The 22101-nt window shown below is 34.7% G+C and overlaps 2 protein-coding genes across 2 annotated transcripts in view; one reads left to right on the forward strand and one right to left on the reverse strand.

Annotated features, from left to right (window-relative positions):
• The first annotated feature begins 876 nt into the window (after positions 1-876).
• LOC123531292 (sodium-dependent glucose transporter 1A-like) lies at positions 877-10480 on the forward strand. The gene is made up of 4 exons (XM_045312118.2): positions 877-1473; positions 2964-3067; positions 8246-8427; positions 8775-10480. The coding sequence occupies exons 1-4, from the start codon at positions 1294-1296 to the stop codon at positions 9902-9904; spliced, it is 1596 nt and encodes a 531-aa protein (XP_045168053.2). The 5' UTR covers positions 877-1293; the 3' UTR covers positions 9905-10480.
• A 5635-nt stretch (positions 10481-16115) lies between these two features.
• Positions 16116-22101, reverse strand: part of LOC123532440 (ankyrin and armadillo repeat-containing protein-like) — a 92903-nt gene continuing 86917 nt past the window's right edge. The window contains exon 23 of the mRNA XM_053518370.1: positions 16116-19607. Coding sequence (XP_053374345.1) covers positions 19333-19607 — 275 coding nt within the window. The 3' untranslated portion in view covers positions 16116-19332. The remainder of the gene's footprint in view (positions 19608-22101) is intronic.

A 22101-nucleotide genomic window follows, 5' to 3' on the forward strand; every position in this document is an offset into this window, starting at 1 on the left:
GACATCATCTGACATGACCTTTGACTTCCAACTGTGACCTTAACCTTTAAGATAGGAACTAGGGTTTGCGCATGACACTCCGTCCCACTGAGGTTAACATTCATGCCAAATATAAACGAGATTTCTGAATGCATGTCAAAGTTATGGGCCGGACAAGATCTGACATGACCTTTGACCTACAACTGCGACATTGACATTTGAGATAGGAATCTGGAGTTTGCGCATGACACTCCGTCTCAATGAGGTTAAAATCCATGCCAAATATAAACATTGCTCCATACATGTCAAAGTTGTGGTCAGGACAAACAGATCCGGACGCACGCACGCACATACACCAAACAGCCATTTGGACAACATATGTCTTCGCTTCCGCAAGCGTGCTCGACAAATATGTCAGATTTTTTATATTTTTCCTTTTAATTTTTCAATGATACTTCAACAGAAATCTATATATACAGTGTCGCAGTCAAAAACATAACTGTAGTGGTTTGTGCATATTATTATGGTCGTCTTATTTACTATTTCTTGTTCAGCAGACAAAAATCTTTCGGATGATACCAAAAAAAAATAAATAAATAAGTAAATAAAACATGGGGTCACCAGGTTTCGAAATGTTATCTATTTGTGAACTTATAAGACTTGGTTTCTCTCTATTCAGAGAAATCCAAAACGCCGCTGAGGACTTTTCTGTCAACATTTAGGACAGAAATTACTAAATCGATAATATGTTATCAAGTGTTAGGTCAGGAAAGGGCTGACCGGGGCACTCACGTCTTTGTGGTTCACTTTACTGTTGGGTACGGTGTTTCGTTAGGGTGAAATCGCGAAAACACGATGCATTGACGCGAAAACACGATGCGATACAGCGAAAACAAGATGCGAAAAATATCGCGTTTTCGCATTTTTGCCCTACACACAGCAAAGGCGAAAACGCGAAAAGACGATGGGAGATCGAGGGGAGATCGATATTTATAGCGCAAAAACGCGATATTTTTCGCATCGTGTTTTCGCTTCATCGCATCGTGTTTTCGCTTTTATCGCATCGTGTTTTCGCGTCAATGCTTCGTGTTTTCGCGATTTCGCCCTTAGGAGACAGCGCGAAACCACAATGGCCCTAACGGAACACCGTAGTTTCCAGATTATGCATGTTAAATGCATGCTAAATTTATGTTCACCTAGCATTCAATACACTGTTTTGTACGCGTCGATAGATCTGATTCGCGGTGTAGATAATTTATGTACGATACGGTACTTAACCATTCTCAACTGAGATTTCAAAACTGATATAGCAAAATGGAGAAAACATGTGAAAATGGTGTAACAGCGGAAAATGATGAATGTGGAAAATTTATAGTGGAAATCGATGATGGCATTAAACTAAAGGACGGAGAAATCAACAGGGAGGTAGAAACTAGAGCATACAGGCATCGATTTATTCATACAGCCTGTGTGTGCTTTAGTATGTTTTCACTAGTGAGTATTTAATTGTTTACAATACTATGATAAACATACTATGCTATCAGCTATGCATGCTCGATTTTCCAAAACTTTAAACCCGATTTACGTTTTAACTCGTTCTTTTGAAAACATCGAAGTAAAGCACATTAACTTGCACAATCATTTAGAATCCACCTAGTGTACAGGTGCGTTTTACATGTACCCGTTAATAATTAATATTCCAAAATGAATTGCATACCATGTCCAGTTTCTAAGAGCGCTTAATCTACAACGAGGAGAATATCTATTTACTTCAAAAAAATCCAGTGCGCAAACTATTTTCAAATATTATGGTGTTTTAATAAAAATGAAAGGCGTCTGTACTTATACAATGTGCTTTTGTGCGACCAGTACGAAAACTATTAATTTGGGTAAAGATTTACGTAAGAAAACAATGTGTTTTAATATTAAGATTTTATCGCTATCATTTAGGCAAAGTACCAAAGAAAATTAAATAGGCTTATAGTCCCGTTTAAATCGAAGCATTACACTGAACGTATGATTTATTTTTTTTCCAATTAACGAGTTGCTTTGTACAATATTTTAGCATTATTTATACATGTGGCATTACTGGAGTCGCAGCTATAACTTTGTTTTATTTTGTAGATAGTTATATTTTTGCGGGCCAGTTATCTTCATGTTATGCATTTGTAATACACAGTGTTTTATAATTCATTATTAGAATAACAGTGTATTTCATTTTATTGATCTCATCCTCCTATTTGTGTGAGATCTATGTAATATTATTGATATTTAAAACTTAACTGAACAAGACTGATGCCGGACGAAATAATCTAACTTCAAAGTGATAGTTGCTAATTGCACACATAATGTATGACTTTGACTTTGTAGAAAATAGAAAATAAGCCCTATGTGGTTCTGGGACGATCTATGTATGAAAAGAATTGGAACCACTGCCTTACCCTTGCATGATCGTAAGAGGCGACTTATAGGGTATTAACGCTTGGTTTTGCTGTAACTCTGTGATTCCAGCAGGTATGCAAATTTTGATTCCATACCTCATGTTTTTATTTCGATGTAATTGAGATGTGAAACCAAAATTTGTAGTCCTGTTTGGCGCCGTATAACCTATACTGTGTTGGTGTGCCGTAAAACCCAAATAAATAAATAAATAAATTGTAGAAAATAAATATATTCAGATAAATTATTGTAGCTGCAGTGTTGTCAAATGTTCTTTACAGCCTAAAAATTGCTTGCTATATACGTTCGGCAGCATAATGATTCTTCCGTGGAGTACATGTATTTAAGTTGATTGTACCTCCCTCTGAGAAACATTCCCCTTTGACTGCTCACGAATGGGAAGGGTACAATGACTCTGTAAAACTGCATCCTCTTCCACGTGTTTTATATACCTCAAGCATGGTCCTACTATCTGTTATTTTTTAAATGAAGGACACAAATGGAAAGAATATAAATCACCCATTTTGACATTTTATTTACTACAGGGATGGAGAAATGGACTGGTCGGCCCAACCTTTCCAGATTTACGACTAATCACGAATGAAGATCTGTCGACGGCTTCTTGGTTATTTACGGCAATTTCTTTTGGGTAATTATATCAAAATCTTCTGTTTTACATTTTGCTTAAAGGAGCGTCCCGCCTCCAGATGTATGTCGGTGTTTTGTCCAGAAGTCATCAATATTGATAAATAGATATTTCAGCTAAACTCTCCCTTTTAACATCATTTTACCACGCAATGGAGAGCTACAAGCGTGTTGCAAACTATCAAAATCCCTGCAATCTTTACTTTTGATACACAATAAATGATCAAATACTACTTCTTTCTAAATCTTCAAGAAAAGAAACACGAAAAAGTTGTTGGGGCTTCCCCTTTATAAACAAACGTCAGAGGACCCTTATTAAAAGACCTAAACCCAAGTTACATATATCTGCTGAATTAAACAAGCTGTATATTGACAAGTAATGTGCGGATCCGTTCATAATAAATGCACACTAGCCATACCTTTATCATGTTAGGTAGTACCAACGTTGTTTGAGTGGTGAATTTTATGGGAAATCGTACGTACAATACAAAACAAAACAAAAACGTCGTTTCATCCACTCATTCCACTCAAAAACGTTGGAACCACCCGGTCTGATAAAGCGACGGCCAGTGTGAAATGAACTTGGATGACTTTCGCACAAACGGTTCACTGACATGCTTGTGTTTCAATTTGCTTCGATTTCATGTTGCGTCATTCCAAGAAACTAAATACTAAATACCATCGAAAAGTACAAAAATGTAAAATATCATTTACGTTAGATAAGAATGTTTTCAGATGGCTAAATTTATCATCTATGTTCATGGAAGGATTTCTTGCGTGGTACGAGTTCAAGTTTCAGTAAATCTATGCCATCCATGCAGAAATGCGGTTGCCATGGCAGTCGACAGGAAAAATCTTATTCTTATAAACAGTAGCCCCTTTTCAAAATGATTCCGCAGCAGTATTTCTTGGGAGTCTCTCTGGCCATTCTCATTTGTTAGAAAACATTGTTGCCAGGAGGAGGTATATAGAAAAATATCTCCGAAGTCAATGACACGCTTTCAAAAATGATTTCACTGAAATGTCCCTCAATCAAAATTCTCTCAGATCATTCTGCTAAAAAAAAAGATGACCACCAGGGCAGTGGGGCAGCGATGGCCACCAGCGAGCGTGATTACTTATCCGTAGATTCATACAGTAGAATTTTTCAGAAACTGCTTGTGCCATTTTTATTTCACTAATTGTTTAGATTCGACAGAGATGAAATTATATAAAGTCTTCGAACTATTTCTCCACCTTTACCCTCTGGTCCAGTTTTTCTAATAATTTCACAGAAATGGTCATTGGAGGATTCTTCTAAAAGAATATTCAGATGTCTTTGATTCGTCAAAAATATAGCCACCAAATATGAAAAAATATAAATCATTTAAAAAAAATTAATAAAAACAGAATTTCCTCTAAATCGCTGGTTTGATTTTGCAGCTATATAATAAAGTGTTTCTTCTGGGACCCTCCTGTTGATTGTTCATACATCATGGCCACCAGAAGTAACACTTCAAAACTAAAACGCCATCGTCTCGTAATCTGCTCTTTCGATTTTTAAATAATTTCAATGAAATAGTTATTTGGTGAACATTTCAAGCATGACAAGTATCTTGACCGATTCACTAAAGATTATAATCAGTTATTTATTGTTTCTTTTTTTCCAAAATGTAAGTGGTTATACACTTTCTAAATCTGATTAGTTGATACGAACCTTTGAAGATTTTATGGAATAGAATTTCGTAAAGCTTTGGCGTGATGACAAAATGTTGTAAATGTCAACAAAATATCAAAGGCTTGGGAAGACTGATAGAGGCGGGTTTCCTGTTATAATAGTTAATGCTACTCGTTGACTCGAATGACTGCATTTACAGAGTGTCTATTAGCAAATACAGTTCAGAGGACACAATTTATCTCAAGAAAAGAAACAAACAGATTAAGCACTTGAGATAAATATAGTAACAAAGCCAACTTAATAAGTAACTATCCACTGACATAACATCTACCCTGTACATTTTATATAGCACATTCAGAAAGGTTACCCTTAATCATTAATACTTCAGACCAACTGGAACTATTTGGGACCTCACATGTATCATCTAAACGGCAGTCAGTGATGTAATCGTTGGTCGGACTATTTCATCATTGATAAATCTTACATAATCTAAATGTTGTTTCTTTTTTTCCCAAATAATTAGAAGTTTCTGTACTATTGGTCCAAAACTGTGGAATGAACTGCCGTTAGAACTACGCAAAAGCAAATCACTTGACACATTCAAAACTGTATTTCAGAGACTTCGTATCATTGTTCTGATAACTGTTTTATATGCGATAGCAGCAGATGATAGTTTTTATTTTTTTTCGTAAAAAGGTTTATATTTCAACATATATATTTTCAAGGTTTGTTTAATTAAACGTAATTGTTGGTACAGGCTCTATGGGAAGGTTAGTGTGTAGTATTTCTTTTGTTTCAAATAATCCGTGATAGTTCCATTAACCAGGGGGTATGAACCTCTATATGCAGCCCATCTGGGCGTACCATGTAAGGCTTTAAGCACTGGTATTCGCAATTGAGGTAAAATAACATCGGGGGAAAGGTGCGGTCATGACATTTTGTTTAAATGAGGCTATTATGATTGTTATTATTATTATTGTCGTTATTATTACTGTTATTATTCTTATTATGTACAACGCCATTGAATATTTCATTGTATAAAAATAGGCGTTTAATCAAATTATTCAGTTTAAGTTTCAGTTTAAATGGTCAGTTTGACCTGTAACCAGTCAGTATTGTAAACAGAGCTAGAACTCTACTTTATCATTGACAATTCATCCACATTACTTGTGAATGGAACTATTCGATATAGCGCAGAAATTTAGATGTTGTTTGGAATAAAATAAGCACTACCGGATTTCAGAAAGTTAGTATTAACTTTGGAAGCGGGTAAAACCCGCCTCCAAAACTCATTTTACAGTATCTATTTAACAGTTCATTGCATATCTTGAACTATATATATATATATATATATATATATATATATATATATATATATATATATATATAGACATAATTAAACAGCTGACAAAACGTTAACCTTATTGCACCCATCTCCATCCGTATGAGTTGTCGCTCTTCAGACATTAGGGTCAGGAACTATAGCGCGACTGTACTAGCTTCACTGTCTACGCGAGAGGTGAGAAGGCACTGTCACACCTGTACTCTGTAACACTGAACTGAATTTCAGACAGTTTAATCCTGTAGGGCGTTAGCAATTAAAGGGGTTTAATCAGATTTTGGCAAACTAATGGATTTGTTCAAAACTTGACCAACTGATCATTTACACTTGCTTGTGTACTAAACATCAGATTTTCATTTAAAGTATTTTTAAAATTTGATTTTTTCTATCTTTGTTGCTCAACCAGCATTATTTTAGCATGGGTATAAATTTAATAAACACATTTTGCCTTATGAATGATATGAGTATAAGCATTACTGTATTAAAGTTGTCAAAAACTGGCATTGAAAAGTATACATTTGCTAAAATTAATTAAAAACGGAAGTTAACAAAATTATTATTACCTCCCTTTTTCTGTCTCGGGTGCGCAGCCAAGGTAGATTGAATCTGAAGCTATACGATGTTTCAAAACTTGCCTTTTGTTTTAAGTTGTTGAAATGTCCCAATATTGATCATATGCAAATGTAAATCTGCAAATCGTATTGAAATTGAAAGAATTAGTCAACCATTTTCAGTATTTTTATATTTAAGGGAGGTAATTACAAAATGTCATAAAAGTAATAAAATATATATTTCAAATATGGATCTAACTCGATGTAATGGCCCTTATTGTTCCCTAAACAACTCTTTAACTAAATATACTTAAACTTATAAATGTCATCAAATGTTGTTCAGATGTGAATGACCACCTTTAAAAGGCTGCACATGCACTAGAGACCAAATTATTTACATGTTTTGACATACTGTGACACCTGCTAGTAAATGTTAAAGTTCGTATAAAGCAACAATCTGTAATACTTTTGTTGAGAAGGGACATAAAAACGTTCGTTAAGATAATAATGAACTATCTTTTCGTGCGCTTATCTAAGACTTTTATGAAGACAGAAAAACACCTATACTCCATATACTATAGGTTTCAACATAAAACAAACAAAAAATTTCGAATTTGCAAAAAAAAAAGAATAATATAATAAATAAATAAATATAAAAAAAAGTTTCTGTAATAATTGACAGTAATAATTGAAAAAAAAAAAGCTTTTCAAGGGGATATTGGGGCGGTGTTACCCAATGCTAATCAGTCTGAATTGACAAAATGATGTCATTTTTTTCTGACATAAAAAACCCAACAAATCCTACTGTTCACATGAATATTCAATAATGCAAACTGTTGTTCAGTAAACATTGTTACAGTCAATATCTATACAGTGAAGAATTTGATGAAACCCTGAGTTATCAAAACTTCACAAAAATGATAATAAAATTAGGCAAATAGATATGATAGTCCTGTTTTCACTGGTTTCAAAAGTTTGGACACGCAGGTTTTCATATTGCTGTATATGGGAAATCACAATTTTGATGACATGTTCAAGAATTGAAAATGGTTAACAATGTAGATGAATTTAATTATTTTTTCTCAGTTGAAAACCAACATATTAAAATGATATTTCTGTAATATAGTGAATTAAAATAAAAGCAGAGCGGTGGCCTTGTGGTGAAGATGTCGGTCGCTTGGGTCACGGCCACACCTTATCATGTAACACCAGTACTTTTTTTTCAGGAGGCGTACTCAATGGTGGTTCAGATAAGCTTGAAGCTTCCATCACCATCGTGCTTAAATGAAATAGTACAAACTAAGAACTTGATAACATGTAGAGGTCCGTGTGCTTATTCTTAGATATTGGTACATGACTTAACAGGTTTTGTAAATGTCAAACAGGCTTGGCGACATTATTTCGAACTATTTCGTGAACACCCTTTAATTATATTTTATCTTTAGAAGAAAGTAATGTTGTCGTTTTATAAATGTACACATTGGAGCTGGAGATTTATACATAGGATGATTTTCCTTTCTAGACGTCGCTGGGTCCAGGCTTTATTCTATGTTATACGGATAAATGACGTTACGTCGTGAATTCCGGTTTATCAAACGTGCGGAAATACCTTAATCTTAGAATATTTTCCAGGGGATTGATAGGTTCAGTATGCGGAGGGTTTGCCTACGATCGCTTCAACAAGATCGCCGTATTCATCTGTATCGTCAGTGGTCTGGGTATTGTTGCTGCTGTCGCGCCCTGGTGTTCACACTTTGCCGCTATGTTTATCGTGCATGCTCTGCACGGGGGTTTCGCAAGTGCACTTGATACAGGTAGTTTTCATAATCATCATTACTATTGTTTTCTTTGGGCCATTACAAAAACAAAATCGATTATTTTAAAGATATTGCAACACACTTTAAATATTGTTTTGCTCAAATGCATTAGGGCAGTATTAACTAAATGATCAATAGAATTGTTTTTTATTTTCGTTTTGCGGTTTAAACTTCCTTGTGTAAAAATGTCCCCTAAAATTTCCTAAAAATTGTCTTTAGCAAAGTAAAACTCAGTTTCCCATTTCATTGAGAAGAGATTGTAAGCATTCTCATACCGGTATGAGTGACAAGTACTGAACTGGCTTTATTTTCTATATTGACAACTGTATCGTCGTCAATTTCAGCTGCCACAGCCGATGTCACTGCGATCTGGAGACAGAAAGCTGGACCATTTATGCAGGCTGTGCACGGTATATTTAGTGTTGGCGCAATAATATCACCATTCGTTTCCGAACCATACATGGCGAAGAAAATAATAGCAGAAAGCAAGCGGAGTATTTCTTTGTGGAACACATCGATTTCATATTTGGAATCATCAACGCCTGTTTCGGAGTTTAATTCTTTTGAGACATCCTCTAAACCTTCTAATTACTCATTAGGAACATTGTTATCATCTAGATATTCTATTGCAGAAGAAGTGACATCAAACTTCTCAAATTTCACATTCGGAGTTTCAAACGTTTCTCCGGAGTCTTCTGCGTATAATTATGGAGAAACTTACATTTACATTCCATATTCTATAGCAACATTTGTATGTTTTATAGCTGCGTCATTTTATGTAGCCATTTATTTCATTTACGGAAATGTGTATAACTTACCAGTGTATATTCACAGTAACACTAAAAAGACTATACCACAGAGAGAATACTTTCTTTCAAAGAAGATGAAAATAGTATTCACCATTCTTTTAGCACTGACTTTAACGTTTTATGTGATGAGTGAACGCAGCTTTATAGGATTTCTAATGACCTTCATTATAACAGAATTAGGCTGGAGTAAGGCAAGGGGTTCCAGTGCGTCCTCCGCGTTTTGGATAGCATTTGCAACCGGTCGTTTGTCTGGTATCATAATTGTAAAATATGTACATCTTTCCATAGTGATTATGACATTTTTCCTTATAATCACTTCCGGTGCTGTGTTACTTTGGCTAGCTGTGATATATGGTATAAATTTGCTAATCTGGATATCCGTCGCCATCGTCGGTTATGGTATGTCTGTAATATTTGCCTCGATATTTTTATGGCTTTCAGAAAATATACGAAAGCTGACGGGCAAAATGGCAAGCGTTTTGTTCATTTTCTTCTCCTCTGGTGCTATGGTGTTTCCGATTTTGGTAGGACATCTTATGGATAAAGTTTCTCAAATGTGGTTTATATACACACAACTTATTTTATTTTGTGCAATGTGCTCACTCTTCATTTTTGTGTTGGTGCTGTTTAATATTTTGAAGAAACGTCACGAGACCTCTAAATGATAAAAATGACTTTATGTATATGTACTGTCAATGCGTTTTATTTCTTTTCTGGAATTCACTGAAGATAATGCCTTAAATTTCCGTTTATCATTATTTAAAAAGTTAATTTTCTTGACCATGTACTGCGTTGCTGTAAATTCAAATAATTATATTCGCCCTATTACTTTCCATTGAAATTTTTGACGCGATTCATGGATTTGCCGATCCTATTCTGTCGTTCATTTCGCATGAACACAGAAAAATAATCATTTCATTTCTTTAATACGTGTGTTAAATGCATATTTTTATATCTTATTGTGATATTTTCATTTTGATATGTTGAAAATGTGTGACTTAACAGTCAAGGGACATGACATTTAGTTTTGTAGAAACTTTGCAAAATGTACATTTGTTTACATTTTAAGTCGCCATGCAAAATGTACCTTTGTTTACATGTTAAGTCGCCATGACCCATGATTGTGTGGAACGGGCTGCTCGTGGCCAAATTCATTCGTGTATGTTACTTTTCGAGTTCATTTTATTGTTGATATGCCATAATAACAAGCACAGTACAATATCATTAAACTGGAAAACCTATGATTGTGTCGGTTAACGTTAAACTCTACGAATTTTTTTTTACATTTTTGCTTTTTATTAAAAATGATCAATACAATTATGTATTTTTCAATACTGAAATTTTGTTGTCATGTCAATGACGTTAGTTTGGAGTTACGTTTAATATTGTAGATTATTTAGATGCATTTTCGTCTTGAACTCTTTAAATATGGCTCTTAGATGTGAAGACCTTTATCTTCATGGCCATGCTGGACTTTTGGCGGGATATTGCATCACTTCTGCGTTATGATTAATTATTATTGTTATATTAATTATGAAGCAGAAATTGCCATATTTATAGTACCCTATATAGTTAACGCTAGAAACTTCTTTGGGCCATAACTCGTGTTACTTGGGCAATGTGACTGAAACTTGACGGGCCGCATAACCTCATAGTGGTAAACATGTATATGAAGTTTTATTAAGATATTCCCAACACTTCCTAGATATGGCTCCGGACGGACGGACAGACGGACAACGCCAAAACTATATTCCTCCGTCTTCGACAGGAGATAACAAAATTAATGATTTATCATGATTTGACCGCGTGACCCCGTTTTGTATCGTCGAACCAGACTTTAACTGCATGAAGAAAACATTCTGACTAGGCTCAATGAAAATCAAGAGGTTATTAACATTTTCTACCCGATGTGTATAAAAACTAATCATGTTTGCTTTTATATGAAATCTAGGTCAAGTTCAAAATATGGTAATCTGGAAAAGAGAACCAGGTCACTAGATCAAATCATACAAACACTCCAAAGGCCACATTTTCTGCGTTATCTACATTATCAGATTTTCTGTACACATTTATATGAAACTAGGTAGTAGATCATCTGGAATAAAACGCAAGGTCACTAGGTCAAATTATTGAAAAATAAATCAATTGCATGTATACAGGCCACATTGTTTACCAGATATAAATGAAAACTGAAAAAGTACTTGTCTTTGTATAACCTATAACAAGTTTGAAACATCGGATCGGTAATATATCAACAAATTGATGTTGGGGCCTTAATAGTTTGTTTTAAAAGAGTTTTATACTGTTTCTTAGTATTCTTGCCCAATAACGTAACCGGTGTTTTGTGTTAATAATGTGTCAATATTTCAGTATATGAACAATCATTATCATTAAATGCCATATTCGTTAGAATCAAAAGAAACAGAAGTCTACAGTTAGAGCTATATAATTTCTGAGCAAGACAAGCAACCGTATTACCAACGAAAACTGATTCATGACCCGTAGATCGTTCCATTACACGGAAGTACTTTATAACCATATAACCAAAATTGATCCGCCGATGCTAAAATTGATGAGGGTCATTCACTGCCTAAGAGCAGTATGTTTTCAAGGTTCGATGGTCACAGGGATGGTCTACATATTGAACGGAAACTAGTCACTGTGACCTGGGTCACTCAAAATGAAAGACCCTGCTGTGACCTTGACCTTTGGCAAACTGACCTCAAAATGTATAAAGGTTATCCACTGCCAATGAGCTGAAAATTTCATATCAAGCTGAAGGATCATAGGTCAAAGCATTCATGCATAACTTATTGTTTGGAAACAGGAATGGATTGCTCACAGGCAGACATACGTACAGATAACCTGCACCATCACATATAACTTGACAATGAATCAACAGATCTAAAATCTGCATGAAAAACAATGATCCAAATTTATTTAAAACAAGAGCTGTTTGTAAAACACGTATGCCCCACATGATGGCTTGTCCCGTTTCAGTCTCGTGATCAATATGACCTTGACCTTTAACCTACTTGTTCCCCAACAACAACAAAAAAACGAGTAATCAGCTTCAAATACGTACACAAACATGCTATCAAGTTTGAAGATAATGGGTCAGGTGGTTCTCAAGTTATTGAATGAAATCTGTTTTCAAAGTTCAGGTCCCTGTGACATTGACCTTTGACTTACTGATCCCCACAGTGGTCTTCTTTTTTGTTAAGTCCAATCAGGCCATCAAGTTGGAAGGTTGTAGGTGAAGTGATTCTCAAGTTATAGAGCAGAAATATTTTTCGATCTTCGGGTACCTGTGACCTTCACCTTTGACCTATTGACCCAAAAAGCGATAGGGGTCATCTACTTCATAAGCCCAATCATGCTACAAAGTTTGAAGGTTCTGGGTCAAGTGATTCTCAGTAATTGATGGGAAACTGTTTTGCCGATTGAGACCCCTGTGACCTTGATCTTTGACTAACTGATCCAAAATTCAGTATGGGTCATCCCCTTTATAAGCCCATTCAAGCTGGTAAGTTTGAAGGTTCTGGGTCAAGTAGTTCTCAAATTATTGGGCGGACAGTTTTCAAGGTTCAGGCCCCTTCTGACCTTGACCTTTGACTTACTTATCCCAAACACAATTTAGGTCAATTATTCTACCAGGTTTGAAGGTTCTGTGTCAAGTGGTTCTAAAGTTTTTGGATGGAAACCGTTTCAAGATTCTAGCCCATGACCTCGATCTTTAAATTACTGACCCTAATAACAATAGGGGTCATCTACTTTACAAGCTAAATCCTGCTATCAAGTTTGAAGGTTCTGAGTTTAGTGGTTCTTCAGTGATTGGATGGAATCTGTTTTCAAGGTTCCAGTCCTTGTGACCTTGACTTATTAACGCCAAAAGCTATAGGGCTCATTTTCTTCATAAGCCCAACCATACTACCAGGTTTGAAGGTTCTGGGTTAAGCGCTTCTCGGGTTATTGGGCTGAAACTGTTATCAGTTTTAGGCCCCTATGACCTTGACCTATCATGCTCCTTAGTTTGAAAGTTCTGGGTCAAGTGATTCTAGTTATTTGGAAGAAACCATTTTCAAGTTTCAGACCCCTGTGACCTTGACCCCAAAAACTAGTGTCATTTACTTTAGAAACCAATTTATGCTACCAGGTTTGAAGGTTCTGTGTGAATTGGTTCTCAAGTTCTTGGGTGGAAATCGTACGCACTACCGACCGACCAACGTGAACCACAGGTGCAAAGCAATATACCACCAGTTCTTCGGAGGTGAGCATAAATCTCAAAGGGTTTAAAAATACAAAACAGATATATGGATAGACAACTAATTAAATCAATATGTCTTCCTATAATTTGGGAAGACATAATAATATTCAGTTTATTTGATCACTAAAGGGTTAAAAGATAGAAGACAGATAATATTATTATAGGATCTTCCTGGAACAACTGATACATATTAGACCTTCCTGGATCTTCCCTTGATTTCGGCCGGGGAGACACGATATTGTTCAGTTCATTTGATCACTAAAACAGTATAAAATCTGCATGAATATGGAATGTTTGCATTTTGAGAAGAATAAGTCAAACAAACAATTGAAATATTAAACTTTTATTATGGCAAAAATGATCACAAAAATAACTTAACAAAGCTAAAATATCACAATATCAATCTAAACTGTCAAACAAACAAAGAAAACACAAGAACATCAAACGAGTTACAGATGTAAAATGCTTTTATTGTAAAATGGTAAGCAGATATTTCATAATACATTCTAATACATCATAATTATGTAGAAATAGCTTTTCTCTGAAATGTTAAGTTTTGTCAATTATCACATCTAAAAAAATCAATATTAAAAAGTAATGTGTATTAGCAAGATTCCTCACAAATCAATTACTGCTTGAGGAAAACATCAAAATTTCTTTAGAAGAATCGCGAGTGATGTTAATATTTTACGACACAAGCCCCCTGAAAATGCTTGATATAATAATACCATGAAGTCTAAAATGGGGCATAACTAAAACAATTAAACATGAAACTCAATGAAATACAACTATGTCCACTCTAAATTGATGATGTGTACTAAGTCTCCATAAAACTGTATGAAAACTGTACAAGCCAAAAAGCAAAAATCTTTACTGCAAATCAGGCATCCTGTCCATACACTTTTGAAGTTGAGTACACAAGCTACAGAAGTTGTTATATTATAAAGTCCAAAGAAGGGGCATAACTCAGAAACAGAAATAGAGGAAATGTAACTTCAGACAATACGCCCAAGTTAAAACTGAAAGACGCTCATCTGATTTTTTTGTATAATAGAAATATTTTCCTACCCATGATTTTCTAAGTCTAAAAAGGGCCATCATTCTTGCAAAAAGCAGGACAGAGTTATGTTTCTTGATGTACAGGATCTGATATTTTCTAAGTCCAAAAGGGGCCATAAATCTTGCAAAAAGCAGGATGAAGTTATGTTTCTTGCTGTACAGGGTCGGCTTATGATGGTGAAAAACTGTTGAAAGTTTTAAGGCAATAGCTTTGACAGTTTATGAGAAAAGCTGACTTAAACATAATACTCAACCAAGAAAACTGATTTTCTAAGTCCAAAAGGGGCAATAATTATTGCAAAAAGCAGGATGGAGTTATGTTTCTTGCTGTACAGGGCCAGCTTATGATGGTGAACAAGTGTTGCAAGTTTCAAAGCAATAGCTTTGATAGTTTAAGAGAAAAGGTGGACCTAAACATAAAACTTAACCAAGAAATCTGATATTTTCTAAGTCCAAAAGGGGCCATAAATCTTCCAAAAAGCAGGATGGAGTTATGTTTCTTGCTGTACAGGGTCAGCTTATGATGGTGAACAAGTGTTACAAGTCTTAAAGCAATAGCTTTGATAGTTTAGGAGAAAAGCTGACCTAAACATAAAACTTAACCAAGAAAACCGATTTTCTAAGTCAAAAAGGGGCAATAATTCTTGCAAAAAGCAGGATGGAGTTATGTTTCTTGATGTACAGAGTCAGCTTATGATAGTGAACAAGTGTTGTAAGTTTCAAAGCAATAGCTTTGATAGTTTAGGAGAAAAAGTTGACCTAAACATAAAACTTAACCAAGAAATCTGATATTTTCTTGACCTAAACATAAAACTTAACCAAGAAATCTGATATTTTCTAAGTATAAAAGGGGCCATAAATCTTCCAAAAAGCAGGATGGAGTTATGTTTCTTGCTGTACAGGGTCAGCTTATGATGGTGAACAAGTGTTCCAAGTTTCAAAGCAATAGCTTTGATAGTTTAGGAGAAAAGCTGACCTAACATAAAACTTAACCAGGCAACGCCGACACCGACACCGATCAAGTGATGACAATAACTCATCATTTTTTTTCTTCAAAAAATCAGATGAGCTAAAAACTGAAAAACAGACTTAAGGAATGACAGACTGGTAAAACACTATACTAAGTCCCTTTTGGGGCTTTCCATTTAGCACATGAAAAAGCCCTTGATATGTACACCATATACCATGCAAGCTCCCTTCCCCATTCCTCAGTAACAAAACAGAATCAAAGTTAAAGGCATGTTTGATACTTTAAGCACTCCATTATGTGTCAAATGGAACAATTCACACTGCCTGCACCCCTGAGAAATAATTCTGTAGGACATTATAATCCTCCAATCGCATCTAAATTAATAACAACACATTTCTGCTATAAATAACTTAATAAATGAATTCTAAGTACTATATAAGGTTTAGAATAAAATTCACATTAAAATGAGCGAAACATCTTAATGAAACCGGGCCCTGCCTCAAGATAATTTTGAAACTTACAAAAAGTCACTCATTTCAAGAAGACCTTCCCCTTTTGACTTTGCATGGCCATGAATGCAGACATCCCAACTTTTTCTGAATGCCAAGTGGGAGTTTCTGCTTTCCAAAGTGGGAGATTGAGGTGTTCAAGTGGGAGATTTTATACCGCGGTAATTATGTTCATGATAACGAAGCTTTTAACAAATCTAATGATAATATAAACTTATTTGCCCTTGTAAAATCACTAGTCTTAAAAAAATTCACTTGTCTATATCTTATTATTCATGCATTTTTAATGTTTTGGAACAATAATACATGAAGCCTTCTGTGCAAAATTAAATAGTTATGGCACTTTAAGCACTATGTCTAAATTCAAAACACCACTGACAATTAAACCTGCACTTTTATTTCTTTTGTTGGAAAGAAGACTCCCCAGGTGAATTTTACATGACAAACAGTACAGCTGTTAGAACTGTAAAAACAAAATGTATATAGCTAAACGAATAAAAGTTCAAGCAATAGAAAATTTACTGTTTGATTCTCATCCCTGTCAACCAGTATTTAAAACCCCTGGCTCAAATACTTTTATTGATCAAAATTCTGTTATCCAAAATTGAATGTCCGGGTATTGTTACACTTTCGTAGATTTGCCTAAATCTCCAGTTAAAAGGATGTGTTTGACAAATTGTTATGATGCAAAGACAGTTTAACAGCATTTGATAGCAAGAGATATTAAAATTTACCATGACATTTCCTCTTATCAAAATAATTTAAGAGAAATGTTTTTTAAAACCTAGCAGGTTGACTCGGCGACCATCTACTTTCGATTTCAAAAAAGTTACAGAAAAAGGTAAAGCCAGTATAATTTCTAATCTAAATTTGATTGAATTTAATTAGATATCTAATGTCTGGATTTTAATTTCAATTGTGACACATTAATCAACACCTGGCTTTGTTAAATCGTGTAATAAACAATAATCAGCACGGGTAGAAGGTGCGAAAATATCTGAAAGCTGTTGTTTACAGACTCGTCAGTAGTGATACAGTATCAGATAGGCGCAAAGAAGTGGATTATTTCATAATTTTTGTGTTTTTTTTGTTGTTTATGTTGTTTTGTTGTTGTTTTTTTTAATCGGGAGATTGAGACTTCTGATCGGGGTGATCGGGTTTTACAACCAGAATCGGGAGGAACCCGATCGGATCGGGAGAGTTGGGATGTCTGTGAATGTGTGATGGACATCCTGCAAGCTGTTTATCAGAGCCTTAACATCCATATATACCAACTGCTCACCTACAATATTTAGTTCAGGTAAGCTAAAAACGTGTGGAGAATCAAAATTCAAATATCAAAATCACTCAAGTTTGTATTCTACGATAAACGTAAAATACACCTAAATTCTGCTATATGTCTTTCAATGTTTACTGTGTTAGCTAATTTTAGGAAGAGTTTTTGTAATTTATTTTACATACTAGACACTTTTTAATCATAAATAAATACTGTGTAGAATTCCCTCTTATTCCCTTTATACATAATTACAAACTAATATTTGAGCCGCGCCATGAGAAAACCCAACATAGTGGCTTTGCGACCAGCATGGGTCCATGCTGTTCGCTAACAGTTTCTCTAATTGCAATAAGGTTTGAAAGTGAACAGCATGGATCTTGACCAGACTGTGTGGATGGGCAGGCTGGTCTGGATCCATGCTGGTCCCAAAGCCACTGTGTTGGTTTTCTCATGGCATGGCTCATTTATGAAACTTCCAAACATTCATTCAGACATAAATCTTGAGGCTTTCCTCTTTGATACATGAAGATAAGGGTTTCAAGCAATTATAAAATGTACAAATCCTTAAAAATCAAACTCTGAACTAACAGGACTTTACAGCATGTACATTGTGAATTTATGAGAAGCTAAGTGTTTCAACAGTATAATTTTATTATCACAGTTATCTCTTTATGCCAAAATTATATGTACATAAAACACACACAAAATAGTCAGTCCATATGCTTACGAAGGGGGAAATTATCAACACTAAAAAACAACTACAAAAACTAGAATAAAAAAAATCAATCAAACTTACTTGTTATATATTTATATTGAGACAAGCACTGCCTTTGTAATGTGACAGAATCTTCACACTCAACACATCTGTATTTATATCCCACTTAGTAACTTGTAACACTGATCAAAAACTGGAATTTTAGTGTCGTAACAGTAACTCCATAATTATTATAAATGCAGAAAACATTATCAAAAACAGGTCTAAGAGTAAGCATGTGCTTGTAATAAAAATGTTACTGTGAAATCATTAATATTCGTGGGGGACTAATTTTCGTGGATTTTGTGGTTTAGTCAATCCACGAAATTTAATCCCAATGAACAAGTAAAATTCCCATTCATTTTAATATGTTTAAAAGTTGAAATCCTCGAATTCATATCCCCACGAAATTGCCGTTTTGACCAAAACCACGAAATTTCATGCCCACGAAATTAAATGATTTTACAGTATTAGATTTGCATTTAGAAATACGCTCAGTTTCAGCCCTTTGCAGAGTAGTATTACACTCCTTAAGTCATGGTAGATCTCTGCTGAACAACTTCTGAATAGGAATCTAACAACCTTAAAATACTGACCACAGATAACAAAAGCAACTATTACAATAATTTTATGATTTCCCCATGAGAAGAGTTATCAAATTTTATAGATTTTAGACATTGGTACATTTCTGCAACTGGATCGCATTGCTAAATTGCCCCTGAGCAAGTTGCCTATGTGAAGAACTTTATACAGTGCAGTAGCTGGTTTTGGCCATGCCCCCGAGTCAATACAGCATTTTAAATGGAAAAGATAACAAATACAGACATGATAAAATAAATATTTTAGACAAAGCTATTGGGAGTAAAATCACACTACATTTTGCATTTTAATAATTTTAAAAGAAATGTAAACATCTTTAAACATCTATAACATTTTTAGAAAATCTTTACATTTCAGTTTCATAACTTCCTTTTCATTCGAATGGAAATGTTTTTTTTCTCTATTTGTCCACTTCTGTGTATGTGTGTTAAATTAGAATCATAAGATACTTATTCACTTAAAGCAATACTTAACTATTGCTGTGGCTGGAAAGTCATTAAATTTTCTGTGCGGACATCCCAGCATTTGTCATAATAAAATGCACTGTATCATATTTAATGTTTATCTATGAATAACTATAGACTACGTAAATCTGTTGACGTATTGCCAGTAAGTAAGCAATGTAAAAGTTCTATATAAAATATATTCAATTTATCCATCACTTTTCTTCTCTCCATGCTTTGAGTCTTGTTTTAAACTGGTGATCTGGTGATGGTGCATTAATCCTGATAGATTTTTCTGAACCAGATGCAGGGCGGGACTTGTATGCTGTTGATGGGCGTGTCATTATAGATGATGGCCGACTGTCATCATTGGATCTACTGGCTACTATACTTGGAGATTTCTTCCCACGTGCTGGTGCTGAGACGGCACGATTCAGTGTGTTGTGATCCTGTTTTCGAGATCTTGGTTGTGTTGTCATGGGACGCTGGCCTGAATAAAGACAATTATCATAGACTACTTAATACCCGTTGCAATACTAATATCACCGTACTATTAAATGGAATACAGAAATCATTTCACTGCTAAACTTCATATGGAAAAGCAGCTTCAAAGTTTACTGCTCTAATGGTTCATGCTAACAATTCTCTAAAATGAACATAGTTTTTTTGCAATGTACAAGTCCTCCTACACATACATGTAGGACTTCATTCTTGATTTCAATGAAATTCCGAGGAGTCAAAAAATTCTGAATGCTCACAGACAGAAGTATCCAAATCACATAATCTCAATCATTAGAGATAATAATCTAGTTATTCTTTTTAAGTGAATGGAGACTTTCTCTGGAATTCACAAAAGCATACCATTACATCTTTGTGGTTATCCCATAAATTATTCCCTCAACCATCAATTAAAGTCTGTTTCTTATGAAGGTTTATATTTGAAATATTTTGTCAATTTTTACTATTTATTAAATGACCACCATTTTGAATGCTATCAAATTTTCGGTTCATCATAACAATAAATTTACAAGAGAAATGGGTATATTAGACTTACATAAGACATGCATAAGAAAATGGCCTTTAAATTACAATTACAAATCAATGTTCAAATAACAGTCTGTCAAAAAAAGAAATCAAAACATGACAGTATGTGTTATACGAGTTAGAAAAGAAACAGGCAGTGCACTGTTCAATGTGACATCTTTTCATGTTTGTTGATTCTTTTTCATGGTTAAGTTTTGGCAGTATATATCACCAAACCATAGAAATATTTGTTAAACAAACAACATCTTTAACATAAACAATTTACCTGTTCAATATAAAAAAGAATCGTTTTACCATACGGTCAAATACGATTGGCTCAAAAAGTTGTTCCCATTTATAAATGAATGCCTTGTGAAGAAATAGAGTAAACAACAAAAACTACATTCCAACTAGTTATGTGAAATTTTCAAACTGGGATATTATTGTAAATGCATCAAAACAAAAGCATGTAACAGTTATATGAAAATGGTAAGATTTAAAAGGCACTGAACTGTCCAAAGAGTGGTCTCTTTAACATGCAGATCTGTTGCACACATATAGTAAACTGACAATCCTTTAGTAGACCCTTACAGAAGAAAAAGGCCTGCTGCGTACTCTTGCTGTGTACATACAGCGTATATGATGCGTACATGATGTGTACTGAAATCAAGGGCTTTAAATAGTACGCAGGATATACACCGCACATACACCGATAGTACGTTTGTAATACACTTTTGACATGCAAATGAGCTCTGCCGCGTACTACGTGCTGCGTACATGCTGTGGACTACATAATACACGGGATGTACGCTGGAGGAATTTAGTATGCGGGAAATAGTACGCAGCATGTACGCGGCACATACACTTTTCACATGAGCCTGCGGTGTACCACCCCTGCCGCGTACATGCTGTGTACTCCTGCGGCGTACATGCTGTGTACTCCTGGCCCGAGTCCTGCGGCGTACATGCTGTGTACTCTTGTGGCGAAACTGCTGTGATAATGTAAATTCCTTACCCCACCAACTTTCGTATGCAAATGCTGATCATTTGGACAGAAAAAAACAGAAAAAAGATAAGTGACATGCATCAATAAGTATTTACCCTTACCAAAATAATGTAGACTGATGTTATCAAATAAATTAGTATGCTTTTCTTCATCCACTTTTCAATGAAATAAATCAATTTTTGTAGCATGTAATTTGGTAAACATTTGAAGAAAATGGCGTAACTGCATCAAGGGGAAACAACTTTAATGCAACTAAATATAAGTATTATGTTTTATTATAGACGATGTGTGCGTAGTATGTATTTATTTTGATTAAATCCATCTGAGAACAATCTAGGACTGGAATTATATAAGCATTTATACACTTTTATGTCCGTAAAAAGTAGCGTGCCAAAAAATTTTGGATTGATTTTTTCCAATGGGGCGAGCGCAATTAGCCAAAAACGTTCTGAAAATATACAAGCGGCAAATCCGATGAACAACTCTTTAATTTGTTGAGGCCTTAATGAGTTAACATAATGAGTATTAAAGCCTTTATAAAGCATGATAGAATGTGTTGCTTAAGAGTATTCAAATAACAGTGAGAGCTATTAATTCTTCTCATTCGGGCGCTGTTGAGGCATTATCTTGGTAATTATTTCATGTATTAAACAAGAGCACCGCCTTGCGGGTGCTGACGCTCATCTGATTTTTTTTTTGTGTAATAGAAATATTGTCCTACCCATGATTTTCTAAGTCTAAAAAGGGGCATCATTCTTGCAAAAAGCAGGATAGAGTTATGTTTCTTGATGTTCAGTGTCCACTTATGATGGTGAAAAACTGTTGCAAGTTTTAAAGCAATAGCTTTGATAGTTTATGAGGAAAGTTGACTTAAACATAATACTCAACCAAGAAAATGATTTTCTAAGTCCAAAAGGGGCAATAATTATTGCAAAAAGCAGGATGGAGTTATGTT

The sequence above is a fragment of the Mercenaria mercenaria genome, chromosome 11 (genome assembly GCF_021730395.1).
Source record: "Mercenaria mercenaria strain notata chromosome 11, MADL_Memer_1, whole genome shotgun sequence".
Taxonomy (NCBI): Eukaryota; Metazoa; Mollusca; class Bivalvia; order Venerida; family Veneridae; genus Mercenaria; species Mercenaria mercenaria.

Coding starts and splice junctions, on each gene's coding strand:
- LOC123531292 (XM_045312118.2), top strand. CDS start 1,294: ATGGAGAAAACATGTGAAAATGGTGTAACAGCGGAAAATGATGAATGT. Junction 1,474..2,963: donor GCTTTAGTATGTTTTCACTA/GTGAGTATTTAA, acceptor TATTTACTACAG/GGATGGAGAAATGGACTGGT. Junction 3,068..8,245: donor TTTACGGCAATTTCTTTTGG/GTAATTATATCA, acceptor AATATTTTCCAG/GGGATTGATAGGTTCAGTAT.